The sequence below is a fragment of the Perna viridis genome, chromosome 6 (genome assembly GCF_037379345.1).
Source record: "Perna viridis isolate PV_CMFRI_1.1 ecotype Kerala chromosome 6, ASM3737934v1, whole genome shotgun sequence".
NCBI lineage: Eukaryota > Metazoa > Mollusca > Bivalvia > Mytilida > Mytilidae > Perna > Perna viridis.
This window is the reverse complement of record NC_142450.1, coordinates 5,765,252-5,782,511: the sequence shown is the minus strand read 5'-3', so window position 1 is coordinate 5,782,511 and position 17,260 is coordinate 5,765,252. Positions and strand designations below refer to the sequence as shown.

Here is a 17,260-nt window from a genome sequence, read left to right as displayed (position 1 = left end):
AAGTATTTGGCTCTAATGATTTTGATTGTTGCGAGATTACTCTTTGAAACACGTGTCAGCATATCAAAATTTACACTATTTTTTGTATTTTGACTAACAAGTTTGAGAGATCGAACAGTCGACCTGATAAACTGGGTCACATATAACTTCGAATGTTCTCCTTTGTCAAGACATAAGCACAAAACTATATTTCAAAATGTATTTATTTCAATGGTATAGAACATGATATTATGATTTTTTAAATAACAAACCCACAAAAAACCAATTTGTGAAAAAATCAAACTCAAACAGATGCAGGCGCAATAAAATAACAGTAAAAAAGTAAATTTCCATCCAGTTCCAGTTTGAACTAACCATTTCGGGCATGTCCGATTTTCCTCCGCCTGTAAAATAAACAAAATGTTAAACGAATAAAAAGTGTCCGTCTCTGTAAGAATCTGGCAGTACTGTGAGTGAAACATGGTATGAAAAAAAAACACCATATGAAAGTTTAATTTGACTATTTGCACCGTCAGAAGTAAGGAAAAAAGATAAAATATTCTATATCATTTGGTAAATTGATTTATAATTCAATTAAAATGCATTCAAAATGAACATTTCGTGGCTAAATAACTCTGTCGAAAACGTCATTTTTCTAACATTCTATCGAACAAATTTTGAGCAAATCCAGTGATGTAGAGGTCAAATTGTGGTCTTTTCAAATAGAGATAGGTTGTATTATCAGATCGGTGAAGTTTTGACATGCATGTTTCTGATTTTTCCCATTTTGCCTGATTCTTACAAAAACTTACGCTTAATAGGGTAATTGCATAGCACCACATATGTCAATATTAGGCGTACGAAAAAAAAAACGTTAATAACCAGACGAAATTTTAAGTTAAAACTGAACTGAACAGTTTTCCACAAAAAAAAAACTACATGCTAAATTTATCTGGGAGATTCTGAATAAGAAATAAATTAATAACAGAATTAAATATATAAGAATGACTTCACATTACAATTCGGGGTTGTTTGTACCTTATCAAATCCTTAATTTTTATATGAATGAATACATTCCGTCTACAACGCCCTCTATATCAGCAATGGCGGCATCTGGAAAGTAAAATTAAAACAAAACTCAGATATGCATCGGTATAAAAAAAAAACACTTATTCAATTAAACATAAAATCGTTGAACTTTCTTACAGCTGAGGTCAAGGAACTCAAATATATCTATAATTGTTTTTGATTGGGATGGAGTTGTTGTGTAAGCATACTTAGCTAATAAAAATTATAATGCAATACTAAATTTTAACTACCTTTCACAAAAACTTCTTTTTCTCTTTGGTTTTTAGGGGCAAATAACTAAAACTTTCAAAAATGCAAGTGTTAATTTCTTACCAAATTCCTGTTCCATATCATAAAATTCCATCCTTTGTGCCCATTCGCCATCAGTTTCGGCATCTGATTTTAAGTCAATGAGCATAAAAGATGAAATATTAGATGACCAACAGCCTCTGGTTTCATCCAAATCAAGTTTAAAGTTTTCACAGAATGTGTCCTTTTCAATTACTGTTTTGGCTCTTGTGAACCTGTTCTGTAGTGCTTTTAGTTTCCTTTCAATATTGTTAAAGCAAGTTTCGGTACCTATCAAAAGAAGATGTGTAATGTCAGAATACTATCATTTCCTGGAGAGACTAACATATGAAATATCAAATGTGACATGGGTTTGTCGGTACTTAGAAAAGGAAAATATCTATAAAAAACCATCAAACAAACCAAGCAGACAATATTTAACACAAAACACACACGAACATCTAAGATTTGACAAACTTTCATAATTACCAGTATCGCGACCAGACCAATTACAGCATGACCTAAAGGAACCTTGGTAGAACAAGCCAAGAACAGAATAACTCGCAGCACAGGAACTTCAAATGAATGGCAAGTAAAAATTACACGTCATATACTAGTAAGCTTTCACATAACCTGGAAGCCCGGGTAATATTTTCGTTCCACAAGTTTCTCTCAGATTAACTTTTACAATGTTGTTTTCTACATCGCATTTTACTTCAACCGTTAAACGGGCACTAAAAAACAACCTTACCAGTCAGTTTACATTTACAATTTACTATCAAATGTGCAGCCAGACTAGTATAGATTGTAGTTGGACTGAGTATTTGATAGTGGGAGAAAGCCCCAGTGGTCAGTTACAAAATACTTGTAGATCTTTCTAATGAAGTACCTACAATTTTTTACAAACTTTGGCAGATCTAGAGACCAGAGATAGAGCAAATGGGCGACCCTAAGGTATACCGGAAAAAGGAGAGTTCCGGATCATTATTTGCTCATTTTTTGCCCAAGTTGTGCACGAAATTAAAATAAAAATCCATCAAAAGATTCGAGAAGGTTTCTACGACGGAACTCCCTGGATCCGTCACTGATTATACTTTATAAAGAATACCTGTTGAGAATTCAGTGACTTTGGTGTAGATACCTGCAGTACAACAGTTTTTGTAGAGCTGTCCAAGTTCTGAAATATAAAGCTACATATAATAGCCAAGACATCTCAAGCCTCATTTTCTACAATACGCAAACACTTAAAAATTTAGTTTATTACTACTATAGTATTTCAATTTATACATGTCCATGATTTGAAAAAATACAAATGTATGTCAGTTTAGCAGAGGTTTCCATTGCGAAATTTGTCCTCCCGGTTTACTACAATGTAGTGTTAAATTTCTTGCAATATTGTCGAGGTCAATGTGTATGTAAGTCTGCAATAGCGGACCGTCACCCAAATATCTAAAAGGTGGTCGGATCCAAGGTTGTGCTGTTTCAAACCGGTATCTTATAAAATTCATATAAAAAGTGGGTTCCAGGTTATCTTTTGTTTATTTTGTCGACATTTTACACAAATTTAGCAAAATTTCCCAAGATAAGGAAAGATTAAAAAAAACAAAAATCCTTCTCACTGAGCATCATGTTACCATGCACATAGGTTTAATCTTGAAATACACAATGGTTAGGTAGATCATTTCGATACACAACAACTTGAACAAAAATAAGCATCTTGTTCTTCCTGTAATGAATTCCATGAAACAAACAAGCCATAAGCTAAAACAACCAGTAGGAGAAACATTATCGTATGTTTTAAAGGGACCAAACTTGTTAATGGTTCTCTCTGAAATGAAAACAAAGGGTTAAAGAATAATCGAGGAAATATTTCTTCTTTTTCTCATATAATGTTTTTTGTTTGCAAGTGCTTCTCACTATCTCTCTCTTCAAAATAGGACATTACATCGGAGTCTTACATAGACAAAGCAAACATCACCAACTATGTTTGAATGAAAAATGCAACTTTCAAAGGAAGTGTCTTACACTGGTTTTAAAGAAGTACTATATTTACACGTCAAAAGCTGAATAGGTAGCAATCGGTGGGTACACATACCTCATAATCAAGAAATTTCAATTCAGCTGAATCGGGAGCAAACCTGAAAAATGAATGATATATAAATCAAATTTCAGAGATTTTTCCCGTATATATTGTATTGTTATGAATTACTACTACTTAGTAGAATTAGTCCATATCACCAAGAGATTCAATCCTATCCATGCAAATATGGTAAACACGAAAACTGGTACCCAAGAATAATATTGTAACCAAATTATATATAGTAGAAGCAGCAAAGGGTATTCAAACGAATATTACACCTGACATCACGGGAGACTTTAAACTAGCTTGAGGAAGCCAAAATAGCAAAATCTTGCAAAGTCGCCCATGGGTGTTGTACTTGTAAGAGCTAACTAGATTTTTACTCGCTTCATTAAGTGTTACTTACCATAAACGACCAGGTAAGTTGTTAATCCATGGTTGAATGATAAAGTCACTGACGAGGCTCGCTATCCGTGTAAAAGCCATCTTTCGATCCTACTAGTATTCTAATTCGGCAAAAGGGAAGAGAACGACCAACAAGCGATATGATGGCGCGCTGTTCTGCTCTGTCGTTAGGGAAGTTGGCGTAACGTCATAAAGTCTGACCTTGCATTGTGAATAGGACTTCCGCCGAGCATGATGTATGGCCAAAGCGCAACCCTTGCACCAGATAAAACAAACCATATCGTTTGTTAAATTGTAAACTATTTCCAGTGAAAACTTCATGAAGATTTGTTTTCTTCTACAAAAATACTTTTGGAAAATGAAATAAGTAACTGAAAAGACAAAATTATATTTTTTATATCTATGTACTCTATAACTAAGAAATCAATTAAAAATGAAATTCATTTCCTTAACAAAATTCTCGTTTAGTGCAGGGACTTATTTGCACTCTAAGATGCCCACTAACTATAACTCTGGATCTCATCCAGCTCTATGGAATTTCCTGAAAATTCTTAGAAACGATGCTTGATGAACTGAATTAATAATGAGTAAAATAGACATTAATTACGTATTCTAATGTACCAATGGTAGCAATAAACACGTTTCAACTGCTCCCTAAGTAAGCAACAGTAAACTACCGTTCATCTCAACTGCACCAATGTCAAGTTGTTTATCCGATTCAACAGCACCATCACGCCTAGTTAAAGGCTCTTTTTCGTATTTTGGGGTTTATATCAGGGGTGGGTATCTATGTATCATTGTAAAACTCATTAACTGCTAATCGTAAATGATTTCTACCTTTTCGCTGAACTATTTTTTCCCTCATTTTTTAATGCTCATCTTTGTCAAAAGTGTGTGGGTCGATGACAAGTGTGTATGATAGGCGATCGAAAAGGGCGGTTTTATAATACATCACAATATACTGAAGTTACTCGTATAAGCTGGAAAAAAGTTGTTCAGGTGAATTTTTTTTTTTTTGCAGAATCACTTAATATTTGGTTTTCTCGTTAGTACTCAGTCTCTTATTTTAAAATGTATGACGGCTTCAGTGGTCTCAGGGTAGCGTGCTCGGGGTGGTGGGTCCAATCATCGGCCGAGTCACATACACACACACACAAAAAGAAACTTTAGAATTGCATTGTAGTCACTGCTTTACGGTTTGTAAGATGTAGAGTGGCAACAGGTTGGATCGGAGTAAGAATATAAATGTGTTCAAGTGAGTTGGCATGCCTACCTGCGGGCTGTATAGCTTTTGCGAGCTAGCTTACTAACGACCCGGTTCAGCGTTTCAGACTGGTTCAAAGCAGAGTCTGATGAAGGTTTGAGCGCCCACAAACATGTTTAATCCCGCTACATACTCTATGTGCCTGTCTTAAGCCAGGAATCCGTAGCCCAGTGTTTTTTCTCTCAATTCATTGCTATTCATTTTATTTTTTTTTTTATAGATTTTAATGAATAGTTACACTTCATCTATTTTGAGGGCTTTTAAAGATTGCCTTATGGTATGGGTTTTGCCCATCATTGAAGACCGTGTGGTGACGTGTATAAAATTAATTGTTTGTTGCTTGGCTTTTGATGGATGTCTGTCTCATTGGCAATCATACCACATATTTATGTCTGTTCTACTAGTCAATCGTTCTTATCATAAAATATATGATATACCAGTAATAGGACGGTAAACCATGACCAACCAATTAATCAATGTTTTCAAATGTCCAAAGATACAAGTCTTATCTTGATTAACTGTGGACTTGCATTGGTTGAAAATATCTGACAAATCGGGTCACCCACAAGAGTGCTCTCTTTTGTAAAGACATAAGTACAAAACTATGATCCAAAATATATTATTTTCTTAATATATATAACAAACGATTAAAACAAAGAAAACAAATCTGAGAGAAGGAAAATAACACAAGTACGGTAAAAGTAATTTTCCATCCAGCTCCATTTTCGAGTTTGCATTCCAGGTGACCTGATATGTCCAAATTTCTTCTGCCTATAAAATAAACAAAATATTTAATTTTTAAATGAAATTTTAAAGAGCGGCTTGAATATAAAGTCTGAATGATAAGCACCAGCATCTAGCCTAAAGTAAAACCGTCATAATCAAGTAGAAACAACTTAGGACATAACTAAATAGGACTGAACTAGACATTTTCCAACATGCTTAGTACTGGCCAAATCTTCCCCCTGTTTATTTTGATATTGATATTACAGGTTAGGTTGAGGCCGACAAATCAATACCCAAATAAAAGGAGGAGGCTTGCAGGGTCAGAGGAAATTTGGATTAGCTCATTTTAAGGATCTTGTAAAAAAATAAATATATTTCTTCCATATTAGAGAAGAATAGATCAACAATATTGCGTTCAACAATAATAATACCCTCCCCCTAGGCTCAAGGCATTAATAAGTATTAGTGTTTCACGCAATATCACTGTCGCTTAGTCAGTCAAATTATCATGATAATGCCCTCTATACAAGCAGCTCAGAATTGTATAAATAACATGATGGAATAATAAGAATGACAAGCTTAATGTTATAAAGGTCGGTAAGTACTTCCGCAATGTCGGGGTAAGGAGTTTTCCTAGCGGAAGTGTATATTGAGCATGCCCCACGCATGCTCATCGACTATCCCATATTGAGCATGCCCCACGCATGCACATCGACTATCCCAAAGGTAACAAGAAAAGTCTGATTGGGTTTATTTGTACCTTTATCTTATCTTTAATCTCCTTTCCCTGGTAACATCCCCTCCACAGCGCCATTTATTTCAGTGATGGCAGCATCTGGAAGGTAAAAAAAAGAAGACAAAACTCATATGTGCATTGGTACTTTAAAATTCTTCATACTTTAAGTTTATAAAATATAATATTCAGTTGTTTTTGTGGGTGGGTGATTGTTGTACATGCATATTCTGCCAATGATTAATGTCTGAAACATGAGTTTGAATCATATTTAACAAAACAAAAATACTTAAATTCTTACAGGGGATAATAAAAATAATAATACAAGTCTATTTTCTTACCAAATTCCTGTTCCATATCATATAATTCCATCCTTTTTGCCCATTCGCCATCAGTTTCGGTATCCGATTTTAAGTCAATAAGCGCAAAAGATGAAATATTAGAAGCCCAACAGCCTCTGGTTTCATCCAGATCGAATCTGAAATCTTGACAGAATGTGTCCGTTTCCATCATTGATTTCGCTCTTGTGAATCTGTTCTGTATAGCTTTTTGTTTACTCTTAATATTCTTAAAGAAAGTTTCAGTACCTGTCAAAAGAAAGAAATCATACAGACTGTCAAAATGTTATCATTTGTCATAAATAATGAAACAATCAAAAACAAACCAAACAATATTTATCATCAAACAATCAAGAAAATGTAAGATTTGACTTGTTTCATAATTACCAGACCAATTATAGTATGACGTACATGAACCTTGGTAGATCAGGCCAGAACACAAAAAAAAAACAAACAAAAACAAAAACAAATACAAAAACAAATACAAATACAAATACAAAACAAAAAACAACAACAGCAACAACAACAACAGGATTGTCTGCAGCTCCGGCACTTTTATTTTGAGTGAATTACAGTAACAATAATCCTTCAAATACAAGTAAGCTTGTATTTTTGTTGCATTGCACTTTACTATTATAACTGAGATAAACGGATGCTAAAAATTTTCCAGATCATTCTAAAGTGCCTTCACTGTTTAGTAGCTTGCGCCTTTAAAACATAACTGTACTTCTCAAAAGTATTAGAAATACCTGATGAGAATTCAGAGACTGTGGTGTAGATACCTCCTGCACAACATTTTTTGTAGAGTTGTTCAAGTTCTGGAATATATAAATACAGACACATGTATTTACAATGAAATTTTGGGTTTTCAGAAGTTCGTATGAAAGACAAGCGTCGGTGCATCGATCATCAAAGATATTGAATCTAGAGATTGTTCAGGTTGCAGATCATTATAGAATTCTAGTACCAGAAAAAGACCTTAATTTCTACAGAGAGTAGACACTGTCAAATTTAGCCTCAAAATGTAAATGATTTGAAAAAAAAAACATATGCGTCAGTTAAATGTGAAACTCGTTATACTGGTCAACTGCGAGTAGTGTTTACCATTTTGTCATATGCAAATATATAGAGGCGGACCCAGAAACTTACAAAAAGGAGGTTCAATCCATAAATGTACATATAAATTGTCTAACGGAAGAAAGAATGGATATCCCTATCACTATATATCCCCACTCTACAAGCAGGGGTATCAAATATGGGGGTCCAAGCCATCATTTGCTTTTTTTTGTCATAGCTGTATGAACTTTTCAAACGAAAAGATGGTCAGTGTGCGTAACCGCCCCCCTCCCCATTTGCAAATGATATGCAAGATCATCTTATTTAAGTTTTTTGTGTTTAAAAAAATAAATAAAGAATCTTGCAAATACATCGTTGTTAGTTATTTCGAAACAAGACATCTAGAACAATAATAGGTATTACTTACCCTCTTGTTCTTCCTGCAACGATTTCCAGGAAACAAACAACCCATAAGCCAAAACAACCAGTAGGAAAAACATTATTGTATCTTTTACATGTACCAAATTTGTTAATAGTTCTCTCTGGAATAAAAGAAATGAGTTAAATGGAAAGATTCTTCAATTCTACTTTTCCTCTTAAAAATATTTTTTGTATGCATCTTGGCTCTTTTTTGTGATAGAATTTGAAGCCGGGACATTCTCTCTCATACAGGCTCAGCAAACATAATCAAAAACTGCAATATAAAACATGCCAACTCAATCTTGATCAAATTCAAATAACCGGTTAAAGATTGCAATTGTCGAAAGAACAGTCACATATACATGTCGTTAGCTGAACATTATCACTGTATCACTGAGTACTCTGTATATACTCACCTCGTAATCAAGAAATTTCAAATCAGCTGCCGGATCGGACGCAAACCTGAAAAATGATAATTACAAATATCAAATTTCAAAGACAATACTTTCCTTGTTAGCAGAAATACAATAAACTATATCAATCCAGTCTGTGCAAGGTAGAAAACAAATATAATTAATATTAAAGTTGCGGTTTCTGTCAAGTAAAACCAATTTAGCAAATAGTACAGCTAAACAGTTTTACATGTTTCATACAGCTATCATAACCAGAGAAATACTAAACAAAATTTTACAGCAGTAATATAATTATCTACATGGAATAAAGTAAGGAGACTTGGCTATTATCAAGGAGATTTAAACTTTCTATCGTTTCAGATATAATGGAAAATTTAAATTTTTTTGTCCATTGTCTAGGGATGACCAACTCTACTTCCCTGTCAACTCTATTACTCACTGTAAACTTGATGGATTAAATAGGTGTTACTTACAGAAAACGTCCAGGTAAGTTGTCAATCCATGGTTGGGTGATAAAGTCACTGACGAGGCTCGCTAACCGTGTAAAAGCCATCTTCATATCTTACTAATATTCTAAAATCAGCAACACAGAAGAGAACGACCAGCAAGAGACATGGTGGCGCGCTGTTCTGATCTGTCGTTAGGGAGGTTGGCGTAACGTCATAAAGTCTCAGACTGCCCTTGCATGGACTTCCGCCGAACATGATGTATGACAAAGGAGTAATAAAAGCACTTTTCAAAGTAAACCACATCTTCTGTGAAATTGTGAATTGAAATATTAACGGATGAGGTTTGTTTTATGAAATTCTATGAGATGAAAAGGACTTACTTTATTAACCTGAATACGATACTCGTACATCCACCAGAGGATTTCAAACGTTTTCTAAATATACCTAAGAAAATGCAAAAATATCGACAACATATTTGTCCAGTTGACGAGTTTTACGGTCGTCATTCCAATGGAAACAAATTGTGCTCCGCTACTCGCCTATTCCCCCCCCCCAAATGAGACCGACTTTATATCTCAACATTGTTAAACCAGAACATTTGATCTCATTTCCGCTAAAAAGATGACTTCTTGTCTTCAAACAATTCTTGATTCAGGTCCCAAAAGAACTTGAGATTAATGACACTACAGACACTATGAAGTCCGCCTCATATCTTGACATACTATTAGGGATCGTTGGAAAGGGAAACTATTGACAAAACTATATGACAAACGCGATGACTTCTCATTCCGTATCGTCAACTTTCTTTTCATCTGTGGCAACATTCTTTCATCACTTGCGAAGGGAACTCAAGCATACGTTATGCCAGAGCTTGTCGAAACTATACGACTTTTTGAACCGTACTAGACTACTTCTAGGCCTAACAGGCTTCTCGAATAGATTAAAGTCATCACTAACTTTTAGGTCGTCATCATGAACGCGTGGATCGTCATGGTGTATATACATTTGAACCATGGGAACTGATTTACGCACCGTATCATAGTTTTGTTTTCATTCCTGTTTCGTTCACCGCGGACATGGCATTTCATAGCAACTCGTGGAGTGATTCCAGAAAATGCAGAGGACATTTCACCTGATCCATGCTCCCAGTTTTTAGTTGACAGTCCGGATTGTTTATTTACCTTTGTTTCTGTGTGTGTGTTATTTTTGTTATTTCATGTTCTTTGTTGTCCGTTTTCATATCTAGTGAGAATGAATATCTCAGTAATAAGTGAACAATACCAACTGGGAACTTAACAAAACCCCGAAACACTGTAAAGCAAACGGTCTTCCACTTAAACATAGAATATACCCATTTTTTCTCAGAAAAATGTTGAGTTAATATACTTTAGATACTTTAGAATACCAATTTCAAAAACATAGGACACGGGGCGGGAGTGGCAATATTTTAAGATATGATATATTTTGCAAATAAATAAATTAAGTATTATACAGAAAATTTTTCCATATTTTTCCAATGAATAAAATACCGGTCTATAGAATTTGATTTTAAATTGCTTTGAACTTGCATGACATTTTTTTCTGAAAAATACAAATGTAATGTTTTTTTTTCAGATATTTAGCTAAATTCCATTTATATTTCTGTAGAACATTTCCCGTTAATTATCTCAGCTTTACAGAGTTCTTAGAGAAAAAATGTTATTTTTTCCATTTAGCGTTTAATTTAAAGAATAATATTTTGGAATTTCTTTAAGATTTAGTTTTACTTCTTATCAAAAACTATTTGCTCATTTAAAATATAATTTAACAAAGAAAAAAAAAATACAAGATGCTCTTTGTAATAGGTATTATCTACCTTGAAGTAGATGGGAAGTGTACTAAAGCATTTTCTGCTTTTATATGGACCCCCTCTGTTGCGCATGTCATTTCAGCTGATAAATGAAAAAATATACAAGAGAGAGAACCCAACAAATGTTGAGAAACGATTTAAATCTCTTATAATTAGTCTTTGTATACGTAATGCTGATATCGCTTGGCAACTTTCATTTTTTTATCCAAATTGATTTAAATGATCGTTTTTGGCCTATACACTGAAGGTTTTAGACATGGTCGTCTCTACAACAACAGAGGCTGCTCACCCTGCTGCAACTAAATATTTCATTCTCCCATTTTAGTAGACTCTGCATGGGTTACTTATTTATTCTTTAATTTCTGTGTTTTTTCTTTTAGATAATTTATATTTTTGTGGTATTTCGTCCGTTTTCACGATCTAGTATTTATCACAGAATATCCTGTTCGTTGTTCTAATCATTGTCTCCTTGTTTTTACTAAATTCAGTGTGACTGTTGCATTGTTGTATGATGTGAGCTACGCAGATGTGGAATCAGACATCGTACCTCATAATGAATGGAACCATTTAAAGAGGATTAGATTGCCTCTAAAACCAATCCAACCTGAACCTGGAGTTAATATTACAAATACTTGATATAAAAGAGGAAAGGTAAATCACCATGTGAATGGACATTATCATTAATATGACCATGCATTTTTGGTACTTGTAAAAATATTGCAAAAAAGGATTACCATGGGTCATCAAATTGATTGATTGTTTACTTCCCATGGCACATATTTCCTGCACTTCAGGAGTGTTTGATCAAGAAAACAGACCATGCCTTGTACTAGTGCTACATGCTAAGGTGTGTTTGATCAAGAGAGCAGACCCTGTCTTGTACTAGTGCTACTCACTAAGGTGTGTTTGATCAAGAGAGCAGACCCTGTCTTGTACTAGTGCTACATGCTAAGGTGTGTTTGATCAAGAAAACAGACCATGCCTTGTACTAGTGCTACATGCTAAGGTGTGTTTGATCAAGAGAGCTCAGACCCTGTCTTGTACTATTGCTACTCACTAAGGTGTGTTTGATCAAGAGAGCAGACCCTGTCTTGTACTAGTGCTACCCACTAAGGTGTGTTTGATCAAGAAAACAGACCATGCCTTGTACTAGTGCTACATGCTAAGGTGTGTTTGATCAAGAGAGCGCAGACCCTGTCTTGTACTAGTGCTACCCACTAAGGTGTGTTTGATCAAGAGAACAGACCCTGCTTTGTACAAGAACTACCTGTTAAGGTGGATTTTGTATTGTGCTAGCTCAAAGACACAACAGTCCACAGCTAAAATAATATTCCACTTAAAAATAAAACTAACCTAAACTAACAAATGGGGTAGTGCTACAGCATAGATTAGTATAGAGGAAACCCATTAAAAAATCAGAGTTTACCAAATACTACAATATACAACATCATATATGAAATGATTTATTTCGAAAATCAACAACATAAAACTCTTTGTAAAATTAATTTTCCATTAAAAAAAACTTATCATGCACTAAAATTAAATCATCAACCAATTAAAGCAAGTCTTTTCAAAAAGAACATTAGGAATATATAAACATATACATTTCATATCAAGAAACAGAGGTATTAGGCATATTATTAAGTATATCTAAAAAGCAGACAGTCTTGTGGTTATCAACTTACATATACTGCTATATAAAAGCTGATGTCAAATGTTCTTGCATATACATATAGTAATGTACCATATGGCGGATTATTTTAGCAGGTGTAAAATTAAGCTATTGTCAGGCAAATAAGTATTCGAAAAATTTTGGCGGATGCTTAGTGGTGCATGCACAAAGTACTTAAATCCAGAGTAAATATTTTGTGGAATTTATTTCTGTGTTTTTAGACAGACCACTTAAATATGCCAAAATTAGCCCCCAGCGAAAATTACCTGCCATACAGTATTCAAACTAACAGCCACATTTATACTTTGCTTCAATCCATTCATTTTGCCATCATAATTATAGTCTTTGTGACTTTTCATTGGAAAACAGACAAGTTTTAAAATAACCATTTTACACAGGTATAAATACATGTATCAACCTTGCATTCAATATTCCGGTACCTAAAATGTACTGGCAGTCAAGACATTACTGCGATTTCTATAATTTTAGATGTTGTTTTGAGAAAATTCTCTGATTCTAAAGTTTAAAATTTCATTATGTATGATCTTATTAATGTGAGTTATAGCAGTCATACTTCTTGCACCAATGTTACAAAACATATAAAAATAGTTACTATGAAAATAAAATTCCATGGGAAGGTCTACTTCTTACATACTGTATTTATATATTTAAAAATTAAAAGGATTAATTGAGGATTTAGATAAACTGAGTTTACTAACTTCTAAAATACAAGACAGTTATCGCCATTCCATTTAAATTATCTGTGAAATAGGTAGCTGAAGAGATTTGAATAATGTTTGTTTATGCAAGACTAGTTTGAAGTGGTAAATGGTGACATTTATACAGTGAAATTTACAAAATTCAACATCACAACAAATGTTGCATTAGAATTTGATTTCATAGACTTCTAATACTGCTGCACTATGTGACAACCTTGGCTTGTTTAAAGCACTAAAAGAGATGAATGATTTCATTTCCTTAACAATTAATAAGAAGTAAATGTTTAAAATCAGTCATCTTTCCTGTTACATTATGAAAATGAGAATTCATTCATACATAACTTACAAAATTAAAAGCAATAAACATACAACCTAGTATAATACCGGTATCACACATTAAAATAATTGTTACATGGACTTTATTGATATTATACATGAATACATTGAAACTTGTTTAAATTGACCCCTGAATAACCCAGTCTTAACCAGAAACTTGTTTAAACCAACCCCTGAATAAACTAGTCTTGACCAGAAACTTATTCAAACCAACTCCTGCATAACCCAGTCTTAACCAGAAACTTGTTTAAACCAACTCCTGCAAATCCCAGTCTTAACCAGAAACTTGTTTAAACAGATTCTGAATAACCCAGTCTTAACCAGAAACTTGTTTAAACTAACCCCTGAATAACCAAGTCTTAACCAGAAACTTTTGTAAACCAATCCCTGCAAAAGCCAGTTTTAACCATTAAACTGACCCCTAAATAACCCAGTCTTAACCAGAAACTTGTTTAAACCAACCCTTGAATAAACTAGTCTTAACCAGCAATTTGTTTAAACCGACCCCTGAATAAACCAGTCTTAACCAGAAACTTTTAGGGTCTCTATATCTAAGGTTCAAAGTATTTTGAGCCCCATTATACCAAACACCTGTCTAAAACAAACAAAAGCTACCATCCAAAATGGGTTCTGTTCAGACAAGTTTCACTGTATTATCATTTACAGCTAACAAGAAATTTTTATGTAATTTTGGCTACATTTGCCACTTAAAAAAATAAAGCATTTGTTAATAAGACAGTTTTCAAGCCGAGTACATGTAAATTTACGAGAAGTCTAATTTGGAAATAGACGCCTCAGTGATTATTCGCCTCCAAAAAGGCAAAAAATAACATTATGCAAATAAAATAAGTAATCCAGTTCAAAATTTATATAAAATTTCACCCTATAAGATTTAGATTGCTCAGAGTCTGAAGATTAACACAAAAAGAATATAAATCTGTAAGAATTTGTATGACTAGACTTCTTGTGAAAATATTTATTAAACATGATTAGACAAGTAGGAGTCAAGATTTTAAATTGTTTCACACTAGAAACAACTCAAAACAATTCTAAGCATCTTAAATAGTCAACCTTTTGTTTTTATTTTAATAGTCCCATTGCTTATATAAGTTACCCTAGGTTTTGTTCTATGGGTAAAAGCTGCCGCATATTATAGAAAGGTTTCTAACATGGGAGGTTTGTGGCATGAATACTACCACTTGATTTTGTTTTAAAATTTAAAAAAAAAACAAATAAAAGAATTAAAAAGGAACAGCAGGTTTTTCTCTAGGCTTTTGAAAAGCTTTAGTCACTTTCATAGGTGAAAATGGGGAAACTTAAATGACAGCTATTCTTGATCTATATATAGAAATTGACAATCAATCTTAAAATCAGTTTCATTAAAAAATTATGTACCCAATTTGCCCTATCAGAATCATGATAAGTAAATAAAATTGATTTAAAGTCATTGTAAAGGATAGTAGGTATAAACACATCTAAGAGTGATACTGATAAGAGTGTTATTAATATCACAATTCGTCCCTGGAATTCTTATTGTATTTTGTCTTTACCCTGGGTTACAATTGTTTTTTGACATCCTTTTTTCCATAGTCTGATCCTTTCTTAGTCTCTGTCCATCCTATCAACCATTTGGCAGCAAAAGACACTGAAAAAATGACCACCATATTAGTAATCAGCATTTTGAAACTGTTTATGGTTTTTTTTTAAAATTGTCATTAATTCATATTTCTATTATGGTTTTAGGGTATACCTATGATAGATAGAGCTCATTGTTGTAAGCACATCAGTACTTGCGCAATCATCTACTTCCATGTCAACAAATTTCGTCACTCCCCTTGAAATAGTTTTGAGCCATTCATAGTTCTATTTCTTATATTCTACGTATGTAGGACGTTGCTGATGCTCTGTCCATATAAACATAAATTTTTGAACTTTTTCAGAAAAATTCTGATTGTCAGATTCAAATTTTAGTGATTTTTTCTTACCTTTTTCATTTTTAATTTTTCCTTTCATTATGAGTGTCTGCATATATAAAAGATCTTTTTCCACTAAATCTATAACCTTTTGTACTGTAACTTATTGCTCTAAATCTTTAATTAGGCATGATGTATTTCTTGATCCCACACATGATTTTATTAAGCCAACGGAAAATTTGGAAACTGACAAAATCAGAAGTAAATATACAGTAAAAAAATAATGCAATGGTAAAATCTGCAAAAAAAAACATGTCTGTGTTCCTAAACAGTAACAAATTCCTCAAATAAAAATCAAAGAACTAGTAAAACATGGACTGAACATCGACAAAACGAGAAAAAAAAATTCCTATCATTTATTAGGCACATGCTTCAACAATCATACTTACTAAATACAAAAGATAAAACAGTAATAATTTGCTGCTGGAATGTCCCTGAGATGAAAATTGGCAGCAGATAGTATATTAAAGGAACACAAGTAACAAAAGCCCATGCGAGCCATATAAGTAAGTTATTGTAAAGTCTAGGCACATGGTACGCTGGAAGATCAAAGTTGCCCGTCTTCTCAAACTCTTCTACTAACTCATCCTACAAAGATTAGTAATTCAATGTATTGTACACAATTATAGCTGAAATGATAGTTTTTCAACTCCATTTTTATTAGCAGGGTTCTTGGCACTGAGAAACTTGCCATTATGTAGTGTCATATTGTTGCAGGGCTGAAATTGTTATGCTGTACCCTTTTAAAAAAAAATCATACAGTAAATGTCTTAATAAGTTTTTTTTTCCAGGTTTCAAAAACTATTGTAAATGTAGTTACTATCACAGCATTTAGGGCCAGGACTTTGCCCCCTTTTTTTCTTCTTATAGATATTTGCTGATATTTACATTTATAATTTTTTTTCTAAAACAATGCAAATTTCGTGTTGCAATACAAATGTGCAGAAGAAAGTTTGAGGACCTTTTTCTTCACATACTTAATTTTTGTATGTGTTTTCATCCTATACTGACCTGATGCATGAAATATAACTAAACCTGTACATTATGTATTGGTTTTATCCACATGTTTTATTTGCTTTGATTTCATTTAAAAAAAAAATACTGATGCCTGAATTATTTCTCATACTTTCTCTTTAAACAGCTCCCTTAACCATACTCCTAAATCTTCCTCTGAATCAGGCATCTTATTTATTTCATGTCTCCTAAATAAAGAAAAAGGTTATCTGTAATGACAGTTGCAAGTCATAGACAACAGGTTCATGAAAACATGGAAGTGTAATATACTGAATTTTACAAGTCAAAGTCTATATCACATGCTGTATCAACCCAAGATGCCACTGGCCTGTGGGTTGACATAGATTAAGGGTTGATATAGCATGTGTTATGAAATACGTTTTCACATATATTAATTATCCTGAAGTATTTTGGGAAGACAAAAATATACTTAGGGATAATGGTTTAGCATGGTCTTACCATTTAAGTTATTAATTAT

At 33.3% G+C, this 17,260-nt stretch overlaps 2 protein-coding genes and 1 long non-coding RNA gene across 7 annotated transcripts in view; all 3 read right to left on the bottom strand.

The window, feature by feature from the left end:
• Nucleotides 1-206: 206 nt before the first annotated feature.
• Nucleotides 207-9,561, bottom strand: LOC148613345 (uncharacterized). Of its 3 annotated transcripts, none has more exons than XM_088586731.1 (7): nucleotides 9,244-9,561; nucleotides 8,774-8,819; nucleotides 8,365-8,479; nucleotides 2,444-2,512; nucleotides 1,381-1,626; nucleotides 1,018-1,092; nucleotides 207-383 (listed from the first exon to the last, which is right to left on the bottom strand). In XM_088586731.1, exons 1-6 carry the CDS (start codon nucleotides 9,327-9,329, stop codon nucleotides 1,037-1,039), a joined length of 618 nt encoding a protein of 205 aa, XP_088442857.1. In that variant the 5' UTR covers nucleotides 9,330-9,561; the 3' UTR covers nucleotides 207-383; nucleotides 1,018-1,036. The 3 variants fall into 3 exon arrangements, with proteins under 3 accessions (XP_088442857.1, XP_088442856.1, XP_088442855.1); XM_088586729.1 differs by lacking the exons at nucleotides 207-383; nucleotides 1,018-1,092; nucleotides 1,381-1,626; nucleotides 2,444-2,512 and adding exons at nucleotides 5,688-5,855; nucleotides 6,571-6,645; nucleotides 6,885-7,130; nucleotides 7,631-7,699; XM_088586730.1 differs by having other exon boundaries at nucleotides 207-1,092.
• On the bottom strand, nucleotides 3,014-5,573 carry LOC148613346 (uncharacterized). Its single transcript, XR_015923221.1, has 3 exons — nucleotides 3,822-5,573; nucleotides 3,431-3,473; nucleotides 3,014-3,163 (listed from the first exon to the last, which is right to left on the bottom strand). It is a non-coding gene; the product is annotated as an uncharacterized LOC148613346 (long non-coding RNA).
• Nucleotides 9,562-12,518: 2,957 nt separating the features above from the next.
• LOC148613344 (1-acyl-sn-glycerol-3-phosphate acyltransferase delta-like) overlaps nucleotides 12,519-17,260 on the bottom strand; it is a 13,883-nt gene continuing 9,141 nt past the window's right edge. For 2 of the 3 annotated variants that reach the window (XM_088586727.1, XM_088586726.1), the window contains exons 7-9: nucleotides 16,895-16,970; nucleotides 16,158-16,356; nucleotides 12,519-15,440 (exon numbers count right to left, since the gene is read on the bottom strand). In XM_088586727.1, the coding sequence (XP_088442853.1) occupies nucleotides 15,352-15,440; nucleotides 16,158-16,356; nucleotides 16,895-16,970 (364 nt within the window). In that variant the 3' untranslated portion in view covers nucleotides 12,519-15,351. The remainder of the gene's footprint in view (nucleotides 15,441-16,157; nucleotides 16,357-16,894; nucleotides 16,971-17,260) is intronic. The other variant, XM_088586728.1, reaches the window with a different exon arrangement.

What these genes read in the sequence shown, in the direction of transcription:
- LOC148613345 (XM_088586729.1), bottom strand. Translation starts at nt 9,329, where the DNA reads ATGAAGATGGCTTTTACACGGTTAGCGAGCCTCGTCAGTGACTTTATC. An exon ending in AGTCTCTGAATTCTCATCAG is followed by an intron (nt 7,131 to 7,630) that starts GTATTTCTAATA and finishes TTCTTTTGACAG; the next exon opens with GTACTGAAACTTTCTTTAAG. An exon ending in TGATATGGAACAGGAATTTG is followed by an intron (nt 6,646 to 6,884) that starts GTAAGAAAATAG and finishes TTTACCTTCCAG; the next exon opens with ATGCTGCCATCACTGAAATA.